The sequence below is a fragment of the Maylandia zebra genome, linkage group LG5 (assembly GCF_041146795.1).
Source record: "Maylandia zebra isolate NMK-2024a linkage group LG5, Mzebra_GT3a, whole genome shotgun sequence".
Classification (NCBI taxonomy): domain Eukaryota; kingdom Metazoa; phylum Chordata; class Actinopteri; order Cichliformes; family Cichlidae; genus Maylandia; species Maylandia zebra.
In genome coordinates, this window is record NC_135171.1 from 1,650,890 (window position 1) to 1,676,500 (window position 25,611).

A 25,611-nucleotide genomic window follows, 5' to 3' on the forward strand; every position below is an offset into this window, starting at 1 on the left:
TAACCTGCTGGAACAAGTCAGTCAGTGCACAGCTGCAGATGGTTGTACATCACTGCAGGTCATCCTCTGGAGTCAGTACATGCTAATCTCTGCATAGTTTGAATATAGATCTAATCCAGGTGATGTGGAATAACACTGTGATGTTAGCCATTCTCTGGTAGTAGCAGGCTAACATGTGGACTTCTTTAAGTTTCTTCAGGACGGGTCAGCTCTCATCTGAGAAGCTTCTTCAGTTCTAAGAGCGACTGGTGGAGAGGCCCACATTTAAGCCCTGGGACTTTCTACCAATGACCTTAATGACCTTAACCTCCTAGGACCTGGCGTCCACATGTGGACATCATATTTTGGGTTGTCTAGACCAAAATACAGAGTTTTGCTCTACAAAGGCCTGATATCCACGTACGAGACGTTATACTGCCACTGTTCTATTAAAATGAACGTCCTCACATGTGCATTTCATTTTTCTCAGAAACAAAAATCAGGTAATCCTGTGCTCTTACTTTCATCAGGTCCCAATCAGCACAAAGAGAAATGCTGTGGAAGAGTTTGGGTCTTAGGAGGTTATTGACTGATCCTGAAAACTTCACAATGTTGATCAGTTTTTGTAGCAGCAGTTTATTTAAACCATATATGAAGTTCCATACTCTACTGTGTAATGCTTTTAATTGTTAAATGTATGTTTTATAACAGAGGGGAGACGTGCATGTAATGTGGTCTGTGCATATCAGGGGGATTGGTGCACATGCATGGAGGTTCTGTAAGTGACAGGGATGCTCTGTGTAGGTTTACATGCTTGTATGCACAGAAAGGTGTTTCAAAGAGGAAAAATGTTGGATTCATAAATCGTGTTTATATCTTTGTTTATGTTTGTAGGTCATCGTACGCATTCGTAACCCTTTTGAGGCATCACTTCTCTCAATAACACAGTCACATAATAATAAAGTGCATGTTGCAGTTAGGATGTAGAAGCCAGAAGAGTGTGTGCTACTTTTATTCTAGTAGTTCTGTTGGACACAGACATGCACATGTAACATTAGGACTGTGATTCTATACCAGTGTGATCAGAATGAAATGGGAACAAATGGAAATGCTGTTGTGACACAAGAACAGATGTTAGAGTCGTCATGGGGCAAATAATTGTTTGATCACCTGCTGAATTTGTAATCAGGCACATGGTTGACTCCCTGGGTTATTACCTCCTGGGCTGCTCCGTCATCTCTGCTTCATGCAGCAGCTCTGTGAAGGATGCAACACTTGGTCCACCCATCTGTATCTGGCCTTGCAGCCTGTACCCCAGGCACTCAGTGGGCACTCAGTGGGCACTCAGTGGGCGCTGAGCCTGCTGCTGTCCTTCAGTGCCCAGCTGGTGGTGCTCAGCTTACCCAGCTAGATGTCCACCAGGCGGGAGTGGACGGCTTAGGCCTTGCACCGGTGGACAATTGCTAGCATTTCCATGGCAATATTGTTTGTGACTCTATTTGTCACGGGGCTTTCTGCACATACCACTGGTGGGTCCACTGCCACAGATCACTGCTGTGACCCTGTCAGCCAGGGGAGGAGCCACACAGGTGTATCACATCAACCTCCTTAAAGGATGGAGAGAGGCTCCCCTCCCTCCATTGACCGTCTCACACAGCTGTGTTCTCCCCTCTGCGTGGCTGCACCTCATAGAGCCTTTTGTTACGCACCTTGTGACGGTGCGTTCATGACCCTGAACACAAAAGAAAGATGGTGCAGAAAGAAATGGCTGAAATGCTGAAGATGGAAGTAATAGACGAGTCGCACATCACCTTCCTTCACTACATAGTCCTTGTAGTGAAGGAAGTGTTGACTACTGCAGGGTACATGAAGGATCAGTGTCCTATGCCCCAGGTTGGGCACTGCACTGTTTTTCTGCTGGCAGATTGCCGTGTCTCCAGAAGGGAAAAGCGTCCTTCTCCGCTCCGTACAGCTTGGTTCGTCACGTGTGTTCGACTTTTTCAGAGCCCCAGCCACTGCAGTGCCACGTGGCCACGCAGGAGCACCTGCAGATGGATAAAACGGCAGCCATCATATCCTGCCAGCATCCCAAGGTGCCGCGGTTCTTTCGGGCTAGCTGGTTACTACCACCAGTTTGTGCTGAACTTTGCAGACCTGACCAAAAGGGTGGCCCAGATCTGGTCTAGTGGACGGAGCAGTGCCACAGGCAAAGAAGGCCCTCTGTGGGGAAGCCCTGCTTCCCTCCCATTCATTCTGCAGACGGACACCTTGAACAGAGCCTGGGGGCCATTTTGTCCCAGCAGGTAGGGTGGACCACTCTGTCATTTACATCAGCCTGTCAGAGTGGGTGCAGCACCGTTGAGTTGGAGATGACTCCGCCTCTGTTACCTCCCAGGCTGCCCATTCAGCAGGGAATGAAACCATTATTTTCCTGTGTTTTTAACTCTGTGGGGGATTTTCAGATGATCATAACCAGGGATGTGAACCATGAGGCCTGCAGGTCAGAGTCAGGCCAACAAAGTTTTCAGTGAGGCACTGGGGGCTGCTTCGGGAAAGGGCACATACGTTTTCAACTTGTAACTGTATTTTTATAGGTTTATAGTAGGGCAGGGCGATGTGGCCTAAAGTCCATACCATGGGCTAATTTGAAGCATGTGCCGTAACGATATCTATCACCATATGTTCTTGTCTTCTGTACAGCGCTCCCTCGCTATAACGTGGTTCACCTTTCGCTGTTTCGCCTTTTTTTTCCTGCATGCTGTTTTTTGGGGTTTTTTTTACAGCTTATTGTGTTCTGCGTCCTGATTGGCTGTAGACCATTGTCAATCAATCGTGTGCCGTGTCTCCTGTACAGGACAGGATGCGGTCAGCTTGTCAAACGTAAATCTTCGATCCTAGCAGTGTGACTCTGAAGTGCTGCACTGTATGTTTGTACGTTTTCTCCTCAACAAACAACAATGTTGACGAATCGTTTCGCACCGTCGAAGGCTCCAGCAGGTGCCGTTGGTTTCATTCTTTAACACTGGACTTCTACGAAGGTTTGAACTGTGAGAGTTTAAACAAGAGAGAAGAGTGTGAAAATGTTCCTGCCTGTCTGAGAAAAGAGTATAACGTGTGCAGTGACGGGTTTTACAGCCTTTAAACATCTATAATAATTGTAAAAAATAAAGTTGGCTACTTCGTGGATTTCACCTATCGCGGGTTCTTTTTAGAACGTAACTCCTGCAATAAACGAGGAACCGCTGTATTTCATATTTTCCGCACTTAAAATCCTTTAATCTTCTCAAAAATTGTCAGTGCGCCTTATGTATGAATCCTGGTTGTGCTCACTGACCTCGAACCGATTTTATGTGCTACACGGCGCTCAGAAAGTGCAACTTTGCTAAGCTACGAAGCCGCACAGCCTGATGGATTGCTGGAGCATTACGGCTACCGTAGTCAGGAGCCTCGCAGAGTGATCTGGGTCCTAAACTCCGCCTCTTCAGGTCCCAAAGCCAAACGAATGCTGAGAGTTAAAACTGTCTAAATTCGGGGGGTCCACTAGGGGGTGCGTTATGGAGTAGACGTGCAAACCACTAGGTCCCATTTATCTGTTAAATTACTTTATGGTTCACCTATTGTGGCCCAATTCAGAGATTTCTTAAGCTCTATTAAGAAAGTCAGCATTGTTTTAGCTGTTGTTCTTTCCGTCTTTTTGCCTTATCTCGAAGTGAAATGCCTCCTAAGCAGTCTGCTAAAGGAGCGCAGGCTAGCTGCTCAGAGACCGCTAGCAAAACTACCGTTGACCCAGCGACACTGCTAGCTTTCCGCGACATTGTCAAAGAAGTGATTCAAGAGGAAAATGACAACCTACGGGACGAAATTAAACGAGCCATTTCGCCCATCCAAACCACTCTTGACGAATGTACTGAGAAGTTGGGCGAACACGAGGAAGGCTTGAATAATCTGGACAAGCGGCTAGAAGTTATGGAGACATGTTTCGCAGATCTGAGTAACCAATACAAGAAGTTGCTGCTGAAAACGGACGACTTGGAGAATTGGGGAAGACGATGCAACTTGCGTATATTAGGAGTGCTGGAGGGAGCCGAACAAGGGAATCCCACTAAATTTGTTGCTGATCTGTTGCCCGTTGTACTGGGTGGTCCCGGCGGTTTGGAGCAGGCTCCGATCCTGGACAGAGCTCACCGGGCGGCGGTTGCACTGCCCACGGAGGGAGGGCGACCGCGGCCGTTCATTGTTCGCATTCATTACTACCAGGAGAAGAAGCGGATACAGCGCTTAGCCAGACAGAAAGGCCGGCTGGAGTTTCAAGGGAAGCAGATCTTCATCTTTCCTGACTACAGCGCCGACCTGGCCAGACGCCGGGCTGCTTTCAGCGAGGTGAAGGGACTACTACGGAAAAAAGACGGAGTTCGCTACGGTCTTCTTTATCCTGCCCGGCTTTGGATCTCGTTTAATGGAGAAACACAGGTATTCGACTCTCCTAAAGCAGTGAAAGATTTCATTGACTCCAAGTTTGAGTCATCTCCCAAATGACATTTCATAAGAACCACCGGGACTTTCATACCATCGTGACTATATTTTTGTCAATCAATAAACGGACGATCTTTGGTTTAGCTTAGTTTCTTGTTCAATGTTCATTTAGAAATCTCAGATGTTGGTGAGTTTGCCCTTGTTTCCTGGGAGGTTAACTATATTCCAGTACTTGTCACTTAAAAGGGACTCCGGGGTCAGCTTTGATGAGAAGTGAAACAGGTCCGTTTTTCGGCTACAGGTAAATTTGACGTGGGAGTTTTTCTCTTTCCTTCTCTTAATTATTTTACTCTATTGTGTTGGACTTTGTGACTTTCTAATTTGAATATGTTTTGGACTACATGTGTGATTCATAGTTCAGATGCTTCTGCTCATGTGGGGCTGTGGTTATGAATAAGGTGATTGGGACTCTTAATAGAAGCAGGGGAGCTGTGGGAAATTGGTGTGCGTCGTTTGGGGACAACACTGAACACGGGGAGGTGGGTGGGAGGGACTTATCTACTTTTTCTCTTTTTTGTTGTATATTATTTGCTCAGATTATTGTTAACAACAACATTTCAGTGTGCACCCATGATAGGATTGGTATTTACGTTTGGAACCGCCTTTTTCATCATGTACTTATATGGTGATGACTTCTGTTGATGATACTTCAACTGCTGTGAGTAATGGCTGCCATGTTAACTTTATTAGTTGGAATGTGAAGGGATTGAACCACCTAGTGAAACAAAATAAGGTGCTCTCTCATCTTCTTTATCTTAAAGTACATGTAGCGTTTCTTCAAGAAACACACCTTAAGCATACAGATCATGCCAGATTAAGACGAAATTGGGTTGGACAAATTTTTCATTCCAAATTCAATGGTAAAGCCAAAGGTGCAGCAATTTTGATTAATAAGAATACTCCGTTTATAGTCTCTCACACAATAGCTGACCCAAATGCTCGCTATGTAGTTGTGACAGGGTCCCTGTTTAATACTTCACTTATTTTAGCAAACGTATATGCTCCGAATTGGAATGACTCAACTTTTTTCAATGACTTTCTTAATTCCCTTCCACAGATCAATACACACCAATTGATCCTTGGAGGGGACATGAATACTGTTATGGATCCAGTACTAGATCGCTCCTCAGATAAAAGACTTCCACTCCCTAAATCCTCATTAGTGTTACAGTCATATTTACAAACCTATGGGGCTGTTGATGCGTGGCGATTCCTCTACCCCTCCACTAAACAATATTCCTTTTTTTCTGCAGTGCATCAAACGTATTCTCGTATAGGACTACTTTTTTGTTGACAAAAAATTGCTTCCCAATATCAAGACTTGTAAATACAATAGCATAGTAATATCTGATCACAGTCCACTTGTTTTGGAACTCGGCTTCCTGGATGAACCCTTTCTGTACTCCTGGAGACTCAATCCTCTTTCTTTGTCAGATAAGGAGTTTGTGGAATATCTTTCCAAACAAATTGATATCTTTATAAGAACCAATATTACGCCTGGTATGGCCTATAGTACGGTTTGGGAAAGCTTAAAAGCATTCTTACGGGGCCATATTATATCATACTGTTCATATACAGTGGGGCAAAAAAGTATTTAGTCAGCCACCGATTGTGCAAGTTCCCCACTTAAAATGATGACAGAGGTCAGTAATTTGCACCAGAGGTACACTTCAACTGTGAGAGACAGAATGTGAAAAAAAAAATCCATGAATTCACATGGTAGGATTTGTAAAGAATTTATTCGTAAATCAGGGTGGAAAATAAGTATTTGGTCAATAACAAAAATACAACTCAATACTTTGTAACATAACCTTTGTTGGCAATAACAGAGGTCAAACGTTTACTATAGGTCTTTACCAGGTTTGCACACACAGTAGCTGGTATTTTGGCCCATTCCTCCATGCAGATCTTCTCGAGAGCAGTGATGTTTTGGGGCTGTCGCCGAGCAACACGGACTTTCAACTCCCGCCACAGATTTTCTATGGGGTTGAGGTCTGGAGACTGGCTAGGCCACTCCAGGACTTTCAAATGCTTCTTACGGAGCCACTCCTTTGTTGCCCGGGCGGTGTGTTTTGGATCATTGTCATGTTGGAAGACCCAGCCTCGTTTCATCTTCAAAGTTCTCACTGATGGAAGGAGGTTTTGGCTCAAAATCTCACGATACATGGCCCCATTCATTCTGTCCTTAACACGGATCAGTCGTCCTGTCCCCTTGGCAGAAAAACAGCCCCATAGCATGATGTTTCCACCCCCATGCTTCACAGTAGGTATGGTGTTCTTGGGATGCAACTCAGTATTCTTCTACCTCCAAACACGACGAGTTGAGTTTATACCAAAAAGTTCTACTTTGGTTTCATCTGACCACATGACATTCTCCCAATCCTCTGCTGTATCATCCATGTGCTCTCTGGCAAACTTCAGACGGGCCTGGACATGCACTGGCTTCAGCAGCGGAACACGTCTGGCACTGCGGGATTTGATTCCCTGCCGTTGTAGTGTGTTACTGATGGTGACCTTTGTTACTTTGGTCCCAGCTCTCTGCAGGTCATTCACCAGGTCCCCCCGTGTGGTTCTGGGATCTTTGCTCACCGTTCTCATGATCATTTTGACCCCACGGGATGAGATCTTGCGTGGAGCCCCAGATCGAGGGAGATTATCAGTGGTCTTGTATGTCTTCCATTTTCTGATGATTGCTCCCACAGTTGATTTTTTTCACACCAAGCTGCTTGCCTATTGTAGATTCACTCTTCCCAGTCTGGTGCAGGTCTACAATACTTTTCCTGGTGTCCTTCGAAAGCTCTTTGGTCTTGGCCATGGCGGAGTTTGGAGTCTGACTGTTTGAGGCTGTGGACAGGTGTCTTTTATACAGATGATGAGTTCAAACAGGTGCCATTCATACAGGTAACGAGTGGGGAACAGAAAAGCTTCTTACAGAAGACGTTACAGGTCTGTGAGAGCCAGAGATTTTCCATGTTTGAGGTGACCAAATACTTATTTTCCAGCCTAATTTACGAATAAATTCTTTACAAATCCTACCATGTGAATTCATGGATTTTTTTTTTTTCCACATTCTGTCTCTCACAGTTGAAGTGTACCTCTGGTGCAAATTACTGACCTCTGTCATCATTTTAAGTGGGGGAACTTGCACAATCGGTGGCTGACTAAATACTTTTTTGCCCCACTGTACTAGAAAACAGAAACAGAAACGTCTTTCTGAATTGATACACCTTATTTCGCAATTGGATGAGCAACACTCTACAACCCCCTCTCCAGATTTGTATAAACAAAGACTAACGTTACAAACTGAATTTAATTTAATCTCAACCCAGCAGTCAGTCTATGATTCTTAAATCTAGAGGAAGATGGTATGAACACGGAGAAAAAGCATCTAAAATTTTAGCACATCAGCTTCGTAAATCAGAAGCAACTCGTATAATCCCTAAAATTAGGACTAAATCTGGACATGTCACCACTACACCACAAAAAAAAAATGAGAGTTTCAAAATATTCTATTCCAGTCTCTATGATTCTGAATCTTTAAACACGCCTGGACTGTTTGAGGCTTTTTTTTGATGTAATGACAGTTCCGACTTTAACCTCGGCATTCAGAGGCCAATTGGAGGAGCAAATTACAGTGGAAGAAATTAAATTGGCGATTAGCTCAATGCAGAATGGCAAACCCCCGGGTCCGGATGGGTATCCGGTTGAATTTTTCAAGACCTTTAAAGTTTATCACCTTTATTACGAGACATGCTCATTGAGTCATTGGTTTCAAAATGTCTTCCCCTAACGCTTCGACAAGCGACCATCTCACTCCTATTGAAGCCAAATAAGGATCCATTAGAGTGTTCATTATATCGTCCTATATCACTCTTAAATGTAGATTTAAAAATACTGTCAAAAACACTTGCTCTCAGGCTAGAGCAATACCTACCATTGTTAATCTCTCCAGATCAGACAGGTTTCGTGAAGGGTAGGCATGGTTTTTTCAACCTGCGCAGGTTTTTAAACATATTACACACCAAGTCAACTACAACCCCTGAAATTGCCTTATTACTCGATGCTGAGAAGGCATTTGACCGGGTGGAGTGGGATTATCTGTTTTATACTCTACATAAATTTGGATTCGGCCCTAATTTCATTTCATGGATTCAGTTACTTTACTCCTCACCTATGTCACGTGTTAGAACAAATTCGTTATTCTCTTCTTATTTCCCACTTCTCCGTGGTACGAGACAAGGTTGTCCCCTATCCCCTCTTCTTTTTGCATTATCAATTGAACCACTGGCGATTAAACTGCGAGCTGACAGTTGCATTAAGGGCATCTTCAGACGTGACCAGGAGCACAAAATATCCTTATATGCTGACGACCTCCTGCTGTATATGTCAGAGCCTTTATGCTCTCTTCCCTGTGCTCTTGCCATTTTTGAATGTTTTGGTAATATTTCAGGTTACAAGTTGAACCTGCATAAAAGTGAACTTCTCTGTGTCAACTCTATAGCCAGAAAGATTTCATTTTCAGATTTTCAATTTAATGTTAAATCAGGGTATGTGACCTATCTGGGGGTTAAGGTTACCCACTCATACAAAGATCTTTATGAAAGAAACTTTGTCCCGCTGCTTAAAAATACTGAGACAGATCTTCAGAGATGGAACAATTTACCACTGTCATTAATTGGCCGCATCAATTCTATCAAAATGAACATACTACCCAAGTTCCTTTTATTTATTTCAATGTATCCCATGCTACTTACCCAATAAGTATTTTATAACACTGAATAAGCATATCTCTGCATTTATTTGGAATGGCAAAAGTCCACGAATTCGTAAAGATTTCATGCAGAGGACTAGGCCAATGGGTGGATTAGCCTTGCCAAACTTTCAGTCTTATTATTGGGCAGCAAATATTCGTAATATGCTGTACTGGATGAGTAATGTTACTACAGAGACTCCAGCTTGGCTCCAAATTGAGTCATCCAATTGTGGCAAAATTTGCCTATCAGCTTTGTTGAGTTCAGCTCTCCCATTAGAACTATACACCTATAAACGTAACCCTTTGTTGTATGACTCGCTCAGAATCTGGGTGCAATGTAGGAAAAGGTTGGGGTTACACTTAATGTCAATTAAAGCACCTATCTGCTCAAACCATATGTTCCCACCCTCCATGATGGACTCTGCCTTTAAAATATGGGAAAGTAATGGCCTTAGAAATATCAAAGACCTTTTTGTAGATGGGATTTTTGCCTCATTCACGCAGCTCCTGAAGCAGTTTAATGTTCCTCGGCAACATTTTTTCCGCTATTTACAAATTCGTCACTTTGTAAAGAGTCGATTTCCTTCATTTCCAGAACTACCTGAGGAAACTTCTTTGGATAAAATTATTAATATAAACGTTCATAAGAGAGGGGCGATAAAAGAAATCTATGCTATACTATTAGATCTTCAATCTCCTTCTCTCTTCATCTTTAAAGCACAGTGGGAGAAAGACCTTGGGATGACTATAACAGATGAGCTCTGGCAATCTTTTCTCCAGAGGGTACACTCTTCTTCGATATGTGCCAGGCATGGGCTCCTTCAATTTAAGGTCCTACACCGATTACATATCTCCAAGGAAAAGTTATCCAAGTTCTATCCAGGAGCTGACCCTCTGTGTAACAGATGTAAAGCAGAAACAGGTTCGCTCCTTCATACCTTTTGGACATGCCCCAATCTTCATACCTATTGGGTGTCTATATTTAACACTCTGTCAGAGATGTATAACGTTAAATATGATCCTTCTGCTCTAACGGCTATCTTTGGGGTGATACCTCAAGACATCACTTCGAATTCTATTGCCTTTGCTTCACTTATCGCAAGGCGCCTTATACTTTTAAGATGGAAGCAGGAAGCTCCTCCCACACATGAACAGTGGCTTGCGGAGCTCATGAGGTTTTTACATTTAGAAAAGATGAGATATACATTGGCAGGTTCAACCACCAAATTTCTTAAGGCATGGCAGCCATTCCTGATGTACATGGAAACATTTAAAATGACCACCTTATCATGACCGGATGCCATATCTCTATATCACTATCATAGTTAACTGTACACTGAATGTCCCTTATACATTTTATTTTTCTATTTGTTTGTTGTTGTTTGTTTTTTGTTGTTTTGTAGGGGTTTCTTGGTTTGTTTGTTTTTTCCTTCTCTATTTCTGTTATCTTTTGGGGTATTGTAAATACTGAACAGCAAACTACTGTATGTTCAATGTTTTGTTGTTAACATGCTGCTGTGACTGAAAATAAAATTTATTTAAAAAAAACTGTCTAAATTCTTCCATCTGTAATAAAATGATCAGCGCTGCTGCTTTACCAGGTGTAACTATGAAGTTTAACATCCATGGAAACAGGATTTATTACATTTAACAGAGTTAGAAGTTAGCAGGAAGTTGGCTCACTAGCTTCCACCTAAACATGCTGCATTCTCTATGCTGTTTAATTATTCATTTCAATAAAGAGCTTTCATTTCTTAGCCTGTTCATTCCAAGCAGACACAGTGGAGGACTATTGGCACAATGTAGCATATCACATCAGGAGAGTTTCCATTTGTTTCCTCATTTAAAAAGAACAAGGGGGCCACACTTACAGATGTTGCACAGATGACAAATTTCTTGTAAGAAAGCTGTCAGTTTCCATACTCCAGTCCCTGTAAACTGTGTAATGGAGTGGAGCTGAAGGCTTACTCGGAGTCTCTTTTGATGAATCCTTTCTTTCCTCTTGCATTCCTTGGATAGAAGAGTAACTCAGGTGAGCAGCTGTGTTCTCTGAAGTCAAATAATAAAACCAGATGTGTTGGGAGCAGCGGGTGAATGTGCCTTCTTTCTCTCTAATTTCCTCAGGTTGGCAATGAAACCGTATTGTCTACCACCATCATGTAACGGCTCGTGCACTGAGACCTATCTGCAGGGCGACTTCTCCTCTTCAGCACAGTTCTTTGTGTGTGTTGGTGTGTTTGCCTTCCTTTATTGCACCGCCACACTCATAGTCTACCTGGGCTACCGGAGCGTCTACCTGCAGACCAGCCGTGGTCCCGTCATAGTGAGTACACGTTTTGTAGAGCAGTGAGCATGTGGGTGCTACAGACGGAAGGTTTACTGCATGGTAACAAGACGACCAGTGTTACTGGCTTCATCTTGGAGTGGGTTTAATGGCTGATGGGTGTAAGCATCGGAGAAAGCTTTGTCCTCCTCTATGCTGCTTAAGTAAAAATGTTCACATCCTATAATCTGCAAATGTAACTCCACATCAGTGTGTCATTGAAAACTATACATGCATACATTGGTGAGCATTTGTGTTTGATAGGACCTGCTGCTGACCGCTGCCTTTGCCTTCCTCTGGCTCGTGTCCTCCTCGGCCTGGGGCAAAGGCCTGACCGACGTTAAATATGCCACTGACCCCAACCGCCTGGTGCAGTTGTGTACCAGCTGTAAAGCAGGAGAGTTTCCTTCCATGGGCAGGCTCAACGCCTCTGTGGTAAGTGTTGCTTACAAAGGCTTACATCGATGATATCAGTGATAGGGCTACGTTTACGGCAAACATGTAAAAAGCATGTTCTTGTAAGAATATGAAGCAAAAATAAGTCTGTTTTTGTACGTGAGGCTTTGCTCAACTGATGCTGATGTCGAAACATGTGCAACAAGCTGTTTGTTAAATAACTCGTTGCTGGTGCAGTAGGATGCATCGTGTACTGAATAACTGTAAGTCCTGTCCACAGGTCATGAACTCGTTCTCAACAGTCACAAATGTAACTCAACATAGCTCGTATTTTTCTACAAATATGCAGGTGCTTGTTTGTGTTATTGAACACGATGTTAGTTTTAGAAAAAAATGGTACTGAACAAAGACGAGCTTCAGATTGTGACTCTTACAGTACCATAGATCTGTGGAACAACAAACTCTCACAGTTTTTCCGGTTTGAATTTTGTAAGGCGCTCTGAGTAGGAGGCCATTCAGACCTTTAGATGGTTTGTTACAGCCTAGTGGACCAGGTCCAGTCACTGATGCTTCTTATAATTCATGTAACGTTTATACACAGGAAGAATGAACCAACAGAAAACACAATGAAGCAAGAAACTCTGGGTAGGCAGGTGTTACACAAAGATAAGGGAATGAAACCAGACGTGCACGCGGGCTGTGCAAACAGGCCAGGTTAGTTTAGCTGGATGTTCCTAGCAAACTGTTTGAAAAACCACTCAAAAATGCACATTTATCACATAGGGGAGAGACTTTACCAAAGGTTTCATTGAGTTTTGTCTTCGAGTAATGGAGTCTATGCAGAGCCTTAACCCTCCTGCCATCCTTTAAAAAACTCACACCCATCACCCTAGGGACCATTCTCAGCCACGCCATAAAAAGACCATATATCCATATTTTATTCCACTTTAAATTAGCCAACCTTGTAAAACTACTTCTCCCTGAAATATTCATGTAAAGTTTTAATTATATTTTCATTGTTTTAACCCTTCAAATCCCAGTGTTATTACATGAGCGCCCTGTGTTATAAGCCCCAAAAACCAAAAAACGAAACTAAATATTTCCACAAAAAACCAGTTGAAGTAATATGTGATTGTCATTATAAGTAGGCCTTTAGATGGACCAAAGATTGGCACCAACATACATTTTGACCTGCCATTATTTTTTTTGCATTTTTTTTGCAATTTAAAAATTAAAACTTCAAGGCCCTGAGTCTTCATTGACATCCAAGAAAAGAAGAAAAAATAAAATCATATGATGATAATTTGGGGTTGAAAAATAGCGTTTATAATGGAAGTCAATGGGCAGAAAATGGTCCCCAGGGTGATGGGTGTGGGGATTTCTGCTGCTCAGCCATTTTAGGCTGATTTAAGGAATTCACACTGGAATATTAACATTGACAGGTAAAAACTATCCTGTGGCAAGTTTGGTTATATTCCACTGAACACAGTGGAAATGGCAGCCATTTAACACATAGCAGTGGCACAAAATGGTCCCAAGAAGGCAGGAGGGTTAAACTGAATGAGCCCATACCTGGAGAGGCTCAGCACTGGCTCAGGCCCCTGTGGGAGGGGCTGCATTAACCAGCACAGTCTTTGACAAACTGGGAGATCAGATGTTTAGATTTTGGTTGCTTCAAAAAATAGAATAGAAATGGAAACTATGATTTTTAGGTTCAGCGTTAAGATCAGGGATGCACCCCCACATAAAATGTCTAATTCGATGATAACAAAAATGCGTCGGACGACAGCTCAGAGGACCCAGCTTTCTTAGAGTCCCAGGGTGGGGTGCTTGAAGCTGCTCCACCCGGGGACTCTGTCGTCCTACTGGTAGACTTCAACACTCATGTGGGCAACGACAGTTAGACCTTTAGGGTGAGACTGGGAGGAACGGCCAGCCTGACCTGAACCAGGGCGGTGTTCTGTTACTGGACTAGTGTGCAAAGCGCAGTTTGTCCATAACAAACACCATGTTTGACCGTAAGGCGGTCCCTAAGTGCACACGGCTCCAGGACACCCCAGATTTATACGTTCTGGACACTGGAGTGCAGAGAGGGGCTGAGCTGTCAGCTGATGACTACCTGCTGATGAGTTAGATCAGGTGGTGGGGCAGGACGCCGCACAGAGCCGGCGTATAGTGAGGGTGGGTCGAATGGGTTCGTACTTATTTACGTGCTGTAACTGGTTCACATTGAGTACATTAATTAAAATCAAATTTAGACTGAAATAAAGTCATTTGATTATATTAATATGGCACAATGTTTAGTTAGCTTTGCACAAACACAGCTGGTAGAAATATCCTCAAAATGTAAATAAATGTAGTCCTGGAACTTTTACCATGGCCACAGAGTTCCTGTAGGTGTACTGTGTGGTTGCCCCAGCATCTTTGTACATGCCAAAAGTATTCAACCATCTCTTTCCAGATCATTGGATGAAGATGTTTCACCTTCAACCACGTTGTATTAAAACGTGGCCTGATTCTTGCAGCATGCAGTCTTCAAACAGGTGAAGAGATGGCTCGCTCTCAGGAGTGTATGATACGATGCCACCTGTGCAACAAATCCAGCTGTGAATATTCCCTGCTACCGTCAGCTGTTAGTGGTATTATAATAAAGTGGACGCGATTGGTTCCCAATCAGCTTAGCCACAAAGCGGTAGGTCAGGTAAAATCACAGTGCAGGGTCAGCAGATGCCACCGAGCTTCACCGAGCTTCATGTGGCCTGCAGACTAGCTCGAGATCAGTGTATAGAGAGCTTAATGGAATGGGTTTGGCAGTCATGGCTGAGCAGCTGCACCCTAGTCTTACATAACCAAATGCAATGCAAAGTGTTGGATGCAGTGGTGTAAAGCATGTCACCACCAGACTTTAGAGCAGTGGAGACGTGTTCTCTGGAGCTACAAGTCACATTTGTCCATCCGGCAGTCCAATGGATGAGCCTGGGTTTGGTGGCAAGTGTTTGGTAGACGTGTGAAGAATAATGCTTCAGCATACCCAGACACTTTGGAGAATTCCATGTTCCCAACACTGTGGGAAAACGTTGGGTTATCATCCTGTTCCAACCTGACTGCACACTAGTGCACAAAGCAAGGTGTCTAAAGCTGAGCGAGCTTAATGTGAGAGAGCCTGACCTCAGTGCTGATGACCTTTGGGATGAGTTTGAGCCGACATCACTGTCTGACCTCACGAGTGCACTTCTGGAAGAATTGTCCAAATTTCCCATGAACATGTTGGTAAACCTCGTGCACAGCCTTCCCAGAAGAGCTGCAGATGGTGGGCCGATACCATAGTCAACCTGTGGATTAAAGATGCACATGCATGTGAAAGCAGACAAGCAAATATTCTTGGCAGTTATATCGTGAAGTGTTGGAAGCACCGCTGTCACCAGCTCATTGCACTGACCTCTAGCAGGCCTGTCAAACTTGTACAAAGGTATAACTCCCTATGTCAGTTAGTAATGGCCCGTCAGCATGTGGGAGCCCACTCTAGCCCTGCTGAGAATCCATGCAGGCAGGGGCGGGACTTTGTTTTGATGGGCACACTGTGCAGCCAATCAGCATGTATGTGCATGTAGCACAGAGCCATGGCTCAGTGTCTGAACGTGCTGTTGTATTTCTGAACCACAAACAAGCAGAAACTTTGCACCTTTAGCTGTGTTCATGTGTTCTACAGCTTGTTTACTGATGAAGCCGTCTCTTATTCATACTCCACAAAGTCATGAAACACTGAAACGTTTCCTTTGCACTACAGAAAGGAGCGTTTTGCTTACAGTTTCATCTTCACACTGACAGAAAGTGTGCTGTGTGTGGCCCACCGTGTAAAATGACCTGTTGGGATGTGTTGTGCTTCACACGGACTCTGCCTTCACCAACTAGATGCTCATTGTCAGGGAGATCTGACTGACTGATGCATGTGGATGACAGAAATATAAAGCAGGCTTGTGTTAGAGACACGCAGAGCTGCGATCCTTGTGAAGAAGGCTGCCACCAAAGCTAGCTTTATTCTCAGCATACCTAACGTCTATAATCTTGTCTTTATGTTAGAATTGTACTGATAGCACAGGTCTGCAGCCAAAAACCAAGCTTTTTGACTGGTCTCTCATAGACTTGTACTGAAACCGGGAAAAAATTGCATGTGGTCAGATAGATTAGATTTTTCCTAACAGCCGCCCTCTGCTTTCATTCCTGCTTTGCACACTCTTGGCTCTCTCTCCATGAGCTTCATGAGGTCGTCACCTGAAGTGGTTTCCAACAGTCTGGAAGGAGTTCAGAGATGCTGAGCACCTGTTGGATCCATCTCATCCCAAACCATCTCAGTGGGTGGAGGCCAGGCCTCCATCACTCTCCTTCTTGGTCAAACAGCCCTCACACAGCCTGCATGTGTGTTTGGGGTCATTGTGCTGTCCTGGCATGTGGCTGCAGGATGCTGTGGTAGCCATGCTGGGTCAGTCTGCCTTCAGCTTGGAATAAATCCCCAACAGTGTCCCCAGCAACACCCCCACACCTCACACCTGGTCCTCCATGCTCCACAGTGGGAACCAGGGCTGTGCGATATGACCAAAGTCTCATATCCTGATATCAGACATCCATCGTCCGGTAACGATATAAATCACAAACATGTAACATTTTCTGTAAAGTCTGTGAATCTCGGGCAGCTCGACCTGCGTGAAGTGTTTCCAGCTGTGCGTCGTGTAGCTGAGTCGAGTGTTTTAACGATGCATGAAACGACACATGTTTAGACACAAGTTGTAACGGCGCCGTTTTCTTTGTGAGTATTTATTACACGGCGTGCTGCGGGGAGAAGCCTGTTCTAACGTTTGAGTCTGAGCTTTATTTTTAGCACCTGGCGTCTTTTTTACTTCTCATCCATAAATAATCTGCATCTTTTATGTGATTCAGTTTATTTTGAAAAGTCTCAACAGGATCTTAAACTTTATTCTGAAAGGTTTATGTGGAACATAAACAAGCGGACACGTGATGCTGTTACTGTCGTTGTTGCTAACGACAACACATAAAAACAGGCACTTGTCGTCCGTAGTGTGGTTGTATTAAATCTAAGACAGAGAGACCTTTAATAAAGCCGCTACAGTGACCATCAGAATATGAAAACAGCTGGAAACAGTTTATTTTGCAACAGCACCAAACAAACGATAGCGTAAATGAAACGATGGATGTTTATATCGTTATATCGAACAGCCCTAGTGGGAACCATGCATGTAGAGACCATCGTGCACCTTTTCTGCACAAAGACATGGCGCGTGGAACCAAAGATCTCAGCTGTGGACTCATCAGACCAAAGCACAGATGGTCTAATGTCCACTGCTTGTGTTTCTTGGCCCAAACAAATCTCTGCTCTTTGCTTGTCCTCAGTCGTGGTCTCTCAGCAGCTGTCTGACCGTAAAGGCCTGATTCACAGTCTGCTCTGAACATGCAGAGATGTGTCTGCTGCTGGAGCTCTGTGAGGCATCCATCTGGGCTCTGATCTGAGCTGCTGCTAACTTGGCTGTCCTCAGCAGCAGAGGGACTCTGGGTCTTCCTGTCCTGGGGCGTCCTCGTGTGGGACAGTCTCATCGTGGTGCTTCATGGTTTCTGCGACTGCACTCGGGGACACATTCCAAGTTTTAGCAGTTTTACAGCCTGACTGACCTTCAGTTCTTACAGTAATGCTGCTGTTTCTCTTTACTCAGCTGATTGGTTGTTGCCATAATATGAACTCTAACAGCTGTCAAACAGAGCTGTCAGCTGTGCACCAACCTGACTGCTGCACAACACAACTGATGGTCCCAACTCCATTACGAAGGCAACAAATGAGCCCTGACAGGCTCACCTGTGAGGTGAAACCATGTCAGGTGACGACATCACGAAGCCCACTGAGCAGGCCGAGGGTTTGCAAAAAATAAAGAAAAGGCGTGAGACCATGGAAGCTCTTTCAGAGAGCAGCGAGACGCTAAACTGACACATTTACAACAGAACAGTGGGAAAGTTGTTCTCCAGCTTTGAGCGGTCGATACAAGGCTGACATACTTCAGGGCTTCATCTGTCACTGAACAGTCAACAGCTCCAAGCATCACTGTGTCGAGTAATGAGATCAAAACGTCCAGACAACAACAGCACAAAGGAAGCGCTCACTGGTTTCCTTCTTACACATGTTAATGTAGCTGCACGCAGTATTTGCTTGTTTGCTTTTAAAGAAAGTTGTGTTTACGTGACATCAAATATTTTAAGGAAGAAATGTCCTTGAATTGAAAAATAAGTTACAATCCCATGAAAACTAAATCAAATGGAAAGCAGGTGCTACAAGCCGGTCCTCTGCTTCGTGTCAGGCTTTCGCACAGAAAAAGGATTGCCCCCTTCATCCGTCCTTTGTTTGTCACACAGATTTGTTACACAAACATGACGCCGCACATGTAAGAAGCAGTTTCCATTTACTGCACTGAGAAATCAGTGAAGGAGACACAACATGCCGTCAGTGGCGTTCCACAGCCGTGAACTTTGTTAGGTCTTGTGTTTCTGTCAGTGTGTGACCCTCAGACTCGCCTCATCACTGCAGCAGCCAGTCAGTCTTTGTTCTTCAGCAGGCTGCCGGTCAGTTCACCTGCATCCATGTCATGTTGGGGCGACTGTAGCCCCGGATAGAGCGAGTTGTCCTCGGCTCCTCCAGCCTGCGAGCCTAACCTGTTGCTCCGCGATGCTTCCTCGTGGCTGCAGTGTTAATGTGAGAAACATGTGCTGGTGTGAACGGATGAATGGGTGTTTCTAGAGTAGAAACGTGCTGCATAACAGATCCTTTAACTTTACGATCGTAGCTCAAGAGTTGGGAGTTCGTCCTGTAATCGGAAGGTTGCCGGTTTGAGCCCCGGCTCGGACAGTCTCGGTCGTTGTGTCCTTGGGCGAGACGCTTCACCCGTTGCCTACTGGTGGTGGTCAGAGGGCCCGGTGGCGCCAGTGTCCGGCAGCCTCGCCTCTGTCAGTGCTCCCCAGGGTGGCTACACTGTAGCTGCCATCACCAGTGTGTGAATGTGTGTGTGGATGGGTGGATGACAGGTTGATTAAAGTGCTTTGGGGTCCTTAGGGACTAGTAAAGTGCTGTACAAATACAGACCATTTACCATTTACTGTAGATTTTTCTGTTTAAAAAAAGGCAGCTGGTCTTCACGTTGAAGCTTCTGGAACAGACCACCAGCTACAGCCTCTTACGGCACTTCCAGTAAAAGGTGCTGCTGTTTTGGACACTAGAGAAACTCGTGCTGCATCCACTGTGTCAGTGGCTCCACATTAAACACAAGCTGAGCACTACAGAGTCGTGGCCCAAGCCATCCAGGATGTTTTTAAGATGACAGAGTTACTGGATTGATGAGGTTACACAGCTGTTTGTACCCTTGAGTACCTGCTTAAACCTGTGGCAGGAGAAACAGACTGTCCCATGGTGGGATGGTGTTTCAGGCTGATATCCAGACACCTGAATGGATCCCAGTGCTGTGCTGTCTCTGTGTATCCAGCCTTGGAAGAGCCTGAGGCTCAGAGCTCATTCTGTCTGACACCAGGGGTCCTCCAGCTGTTTAAAGAAGACCACAGCATGCTGCTGCTGCTGTTAATAATGACATCCTCATTGCCCAGTTTACGGCTCAGTGCTCCTTTGAGCTCACCTGAGAGTTCATTAACCTGTCGTGAGGGACTGATGCAGGTTCTCAGGATCTCCAGGGACCTCTGACTTTCTTTCATAGTGACTGAATGAACAGCTGTGCACACGGTCCTCACTACCTCGTTCAGTTTGATATCTACGGTGGCCCCTAGAGACAAAGCATGTACAAACTCCAAAACACAACGGAAGTGCTCCAGGACGCTAGGGGCAGTGTTGAGCTCGATTTGCAAAATAAACGGCAAGTTGGTTGCAAACACATGGGCTGTGTGGGACGGTCTAGCAACCGTGATACTAACCGCTGGAAACGTGTCATACAACTGTGGTTGACATTAATGAAGGAGAACAGATTTTGTTCATTTGTTTGTTTCTACACGAGCTCTGTGTGATTAGTTATCTGAGGCTGAGACCACAGGACTGTGAACATGAGTGTTGGGCTTCATTTCTGTGCTGAACACTCATTTAAGATTAGCTGATGTTGTTCATGAGACTAAAGTCATCTCACTGTGGTAATGTAAATATAATATGGACAATATTATAGTTATTAACATTGTTAGCTATTACAGCAGTGAACATGAACTCCGTGTCAAACACTGAGCTTCAGTAAAGATTCAAGTTGCAGTTATTTATATTTCCTGTCACCTTAAATCTTCACTCAAGTATCTGTGACAGTGTGTATACAGATGTGTTATATATAAGAGACAAATATTGTTCTTTTAATATGTTGGTACTAAATTTGGCTCATTGCTTACATACATGTGTAAAAAGCAAATGTAGGAGCTGTGATAACTGTGTCTGATAGAATGAAGAGTAGACTGATATATGAAATATTCCTTTATTGGGTGAGAAAATCAGACCATGTCATAACTGCTTTAAGTCACACAGAATAGATATCAGAGCCTTAAACAGGCTGACGTCTGCTAAATGGGTCAAACTGGGCAGAAAGTCTACAAACACATAACATCCTTATAGAATATGATGTAACACTATAGATCAACTTAGCTCAGAATATATAAAGCATATAAACAGTTACAGCAATATGATGCAACAAACACAGCAGCTACTGATCCAAAATCCTCAAAGCTTCATAGAACTGAAACCAACATTTATTTTAGCTCCATTCTGCTGCTGATACAGACTTTAGGTTTCTGAACATTAAACTTGTTGCTGCCTTTCATAGTGTGTAACTTGAAGGCCCTGAGTACTTTCTCCCACACTGGAAACACTGGGATGATCACATTATGTGAACATTACCTAATAAGACTGATTCAGCACAGACAGTTAAACTTTCCTAGCAGTCCTTCACAAACAGGGAACAGTCTGTCTATTCTCTCCATCTGTCAGCTGCTGCTGGCTCTTCCTCCTCCTCTTCCTCACACACTGCTGAGTTTGTCCTGGTGGATCATCAGGGGTGCAAAGCCTCACAGATGATGTGCAGCAGTGGGTCCCTCAGTCTGTCCTCACTCTGGACACTTGCAGTCGTCACACATGGAAATCAAATGTGTGATAAGCTGCAGGATTCAAACACAAGTGTAACTTATAAACACACGTTCATACTTTTATTCCACAATCAGAGAGAAAGAAACAGAGAGAGAGTGCAGGACAGACAGACAGGTGACAGTCTCAGGTGTACACACTGCTACACAACAGCACCAGAGAAGCAGGATTTAGTGTTTGTGTTATTACGAGTGTAAACAAGAAGAGTTCCAGATGGTGCAGTGGACACATGTGTGACTGCTGTGATTAAAGCATCTTTCTTTCAGCTTAACGAGTGAACCGTCAGCTCGTTCACACACACGTTAAAGTGCGTTTGGCTCGACACCACCGAACAGAGGCAGCAATATAACACAGCTCACATTAACAGTGCAGTGAATCCTGCTTGTGCCGTGATATTCAGGACTGCAAACCGAGCAGCATCACTGACTTTCAGCTTGTTGTGTTTGTGGATATATGACTGACTTTAATTATCCATCAAATCACCACATTCTCTGTAAGATTAAGGTCGACTATTGAACGGCGTATATTTAAAAGTAAAGGCTTTAAAACCAAGTTAGTACAAACGTCACTAATGTCACATAACTTTGCCGACATGTGGCCAACAGTCATGTTTTAATGTTCTTCATTATTAAACATTTGCACATAAATAAGTGACGTCATATTCAGTACTTACTTCTGACAGTTCACTCTTCGGCCGCTCCGCTTCCACTGTTTTTTTTGTGGGGTTTTTTCCCGCAAAATTATCCACACCCACCGCCGCACTATGAAGTCTGGGATACAGTGGGGCAAAAAAGTATTTAGTCAGCCACCGATTGTGCAAGTTCCCCCACCTAAAATGATGACAGAGGTCAGTAATTTGCACCAGAGGTACACTTCAACTGTGAGAGACAGAATGTGAAAAAAAAATCCATGAATTCACATGGTAGGATTTGTAAAGAATTTATCCGTAAATCAGGGTGGAAAATAAGTATTTGGTCACCTCAAACATGGAAAATCTCTGGCTCTCACAGACCTGTAACGTCTTCTGTAAGAAGCTTTTCTGTCCCCCACTCGTTACCTGTATGAATGGCACCTGTTTGAACTCATCATCTGTATAAAAGACACCTGTCCACAGCCTCAAACAGTCAGACTCCAAACTCCGCCATGGCCAAGACCAAAGAGCTTTGGAAGGACACCAGGAAAAGTATTGTAGACCTGCACCAGACTGGGAAGAGTGAATCTACAATAGGCAAGCAGCTTGGTGTGAAAAAATCAACTGTGGGAGCAATCATCAGAAAATGGAAGACATACAAGACCACTGATAATCTCCCTCGATCTGGGGCTCCACGCAAGATCTCATCCCGTGGGGTCAAAATGATCATGAGAACGGTGAGCAAAGATCCCAGAACCACACGGGGGGACCTGGTGAATGACCTGCAGAGAGCTGGGACCAAAGTAACAAAGGTCACCATCAGTAACACACTACAACGGCAGGGAATCAAATCCCGCAGTGCCAGACGTGTTCCGCTGCTGAAGCCAGTGCATGTCCAGGCCCGTCTGAAGTTTGCCAGAGAGCACATGGATGATACAGCAGAGGATTGGGAGAATGTCATGTGGTCAGATGAAACCAAAGTAGAACTTTTTGCTATAAACTCAACTCGTCGTGTTTGGAGGAAGAAGAATACTGAGTTGCATCCCAAGAACACCATACCTACTGTGAAGCATGGGGGTGGAAACATCATGCTATGGGGCTGTTTTTCTGCCAAGGGGACAGGACGACTGATCCGTGTTAAGGACAGAATGAATGGGGCCATGTATCGTGAGATTTTGAGCCAAAACCTCCTTCCATCAGTGAGAACTTTGAAGATGAAACGAGGCTGGGTCTTCCAACATGACAATGATCCAAAACACACCGCCCGGGCAACAAAGGAGTGGCTCCGTAAGAAGCATTTGAAAGTCCTGGAGTGGCCTAGCCAGTCTCCAGACCTCAACCCCATAGAAAATCTGTGGCGGGAGTTGAAAGTCCGTGTTGCTCGGCGACAGCCCCAAAACATCACTGCTCTCGAGAAGATCTGCATGGAGGAATGGGCCAAAATACCAGCTACTGTGTGTGCAAACCTGGTAAAGACCTATAGTAAACGTTTGACCTCTGTTATTGCCAACAAAGGTTATGTTACAAAGTATTGAGTTGTATTTTTGTTATTGACCAAATACTTATTTTCCACCCTGATTTACCAATAAATTCTTTACAAATCCTACCATGTGGATTCATGGATTTTTTTTTTTTTTTTCACATTCTGTCTCTCACAGTTGAAATCAAATCAAATCAGATCACTTTTATTGTCACATCACATGTGCAGGTACATTGGTACAGCACATGTGAGTGAAATTCTTGTGTGCGAGCTTCACAAGCAACAGAGTTGTGCAAAATACAATAATGTAAACAAGCAAAATACAAGAATGGCTACATCTGAAACTAATAAATATATGTACAATATATAATAGTATATGCATTTCTGGATGTGTATACTAAATATTTTTCTACGTGTGTGTGTGTGTGTGTATATATAAAATATATAAAATATACAGAGTTGAATATGTGCAAAACAGTGGCATTACTGTACAGTGTGGAGTGCATAATGTTGAAGTTCCAGTAGTGAAGCTGAGGTGTCTATGACGTGTTCAGCAGTCTGATGGCCTGATGGAAGAAGCTGTCTCTCAGTCTGCTGGTACGGGACCGGATGCTGCAGAACCTCCTTCCTGATGGAAGCAGTCTGAACAGTTTATGGCTGGGGTGACTGGAGTCCTTGATGATCCTCCCCGCTTTCCTCAGGCACCGCTTCCTGTAGGTGTCTTGGAGGGAGGGAAGCTCACCTCCAATTATCCGTTCAGAGCACCGCACTACTCGCTGGAGAGCTTTCCTGGAGAGTTGAAGTGTACCTCTGGTGCAAATTACTGACCTCTGTCATCATTTTAAGTGGGGGAACTTGCACAATCGGTGGCTGACTAAATACTTTTTTGCCCCACTGTATGTTGGGCCATGAAGTCTACACCGACCCATCCTTAAAATTCAGGGAAATGAAGGATGCATTTGAGGGCCGCATTTCGAGCAGCCTTTGAATTGGGACACCCTTCGTCATGTTGCTGTGATGTAATCGACCTTAAAATGTGGCCTTTAAGGCTGCAAACCCTGAATTGGGATACAGCCCAAATCCGGTCATTGGTACTTCCTGGCTTGTGTAGTTACTAGGTAACAAAAGCTCAACACTGCCCCTAGCGTCCTGGAGCACTTCCGTTGTGTTTTGGAGTTTGCACGTGTTTTGTCTCTAGGGGCCACCGTACATATCAACTGTAAGAGCTTGTGGAACAGGGAGTGTTCACCAGTTTCCCAGTGAGCCTAAGCAGTAACACACAGGCAGTCCCAGTGGTGTAATCATGTACAGCGAGAGGAATCTGGTCAAACTGGGTCCATGGTTGTTGTTTTTCAAATGAATGCAAAGGTTCATAAGTGGTGTTTGTGGTGCTTCATCGAGCCCTGCAGAAGGTGAGAGCGTGTAAAGGCAGCAACTTGTTTTTACGTGGCCGGTCATATCAACTTTAATATGTTCAACAATTAACAGCAAACGCACAAACTGTGTGAAGTTCACTCAGAGATGGAAAAGCTCAGACAGATGGGACAGAACAGGAAGAAGAGAGGTTGTGTCTCAGTCCTACACCGGGAAAATCCTCATGTATGTATGTTTGTTTGTTTGTTTGTTTGTTTGTTTGTTTGTTTGGCCCCCAGCTGTAAAAGGCTGATGTCATCAGCGGGTGGGAAAGCATGGCAGCTTGTGACTGAACTAACGAAGCGACGTTTGATGCCGAGGTGAATGTGATAGCTGAGAACAGGAACCATGCACCTGCTAAAGGTCACATCTCTATATGGACTTGTTTCTTTCATAGTGGGAAACATCCAGCAGCCTTTCTGTTATTGAAATACTTTGTGGGATATAAAGCTGACCACAGTAACGCTGTGCTGCTATAGTTGGGTTACATAAAGGGTAGCACAGAATATGGAGACATGATGCTCATGATCCAGCTGCATATCAGCTGCTGTGCTGTTAGCTCAGCCAACCAGGAGAACTCCTGAAGCGTGTTTGCATCTTTGTTTGAATGAAGTTGTGTAAGATCAGTAAACCTCAGAGCAGCAGCAGCAGGGTCAGCTGATCACAGCTGTTCAGGTTTAAATGTAAAGTCAGCTTCAGTCTGTTCACTATCAGTAAAACTGAAACCGCTTGTGTTCCCCTGCACCAGTTTACTATATCAATATAAAGGTTCAGCTGGCTTTGCTGATGGAAACGTCTTCAAACAAGCTGCTTTGGACTTTTTCACTTGTAAAGAAGTATTTCATGTGTTATGTTTAAAACCTCTGCATAGGACTAGGCTGCAGCAGAAGTTAACTCCAAACAACGACACGTTCTCTTTAAATGTTGTGTG

General features: G+C 44.2%; 1 protein-coding gene across 8 annotated transcripts in view; it reads left to right on the top strand.

Annotated features, from left to right (window-relative positions):
* sypl2a (synaptophysin-like 2a) overlaps positions 1 to 25,611 on the top strand; it is a 46,003-nt gene that overhangs the window by 16,008 nt on the left and 4,384 nt on the right. For all 8 annotated transcript variants that reach the window (XR_013098537.1, XR_013098536.1, XM_076883625.1 and 5 more), the window contains 2 exons: positions 11,390 to 11,588; positions 11,853 to 12,023. Coding sequence is in view for 6 of the 8 variants with exons in the window: in XM_076883625.1 (XP_076739740.1) it covers positions 11,390 to 11,588; positions 11,853 to 12,023 (370 nt within the window). In the remaining 2 variants the exon portion in view is untranslated. The remainder of the gene's footprint in view (positions 1 to 11,389; positions 11,589 to 11,852; positions 12,024 to 25,611) is intronic.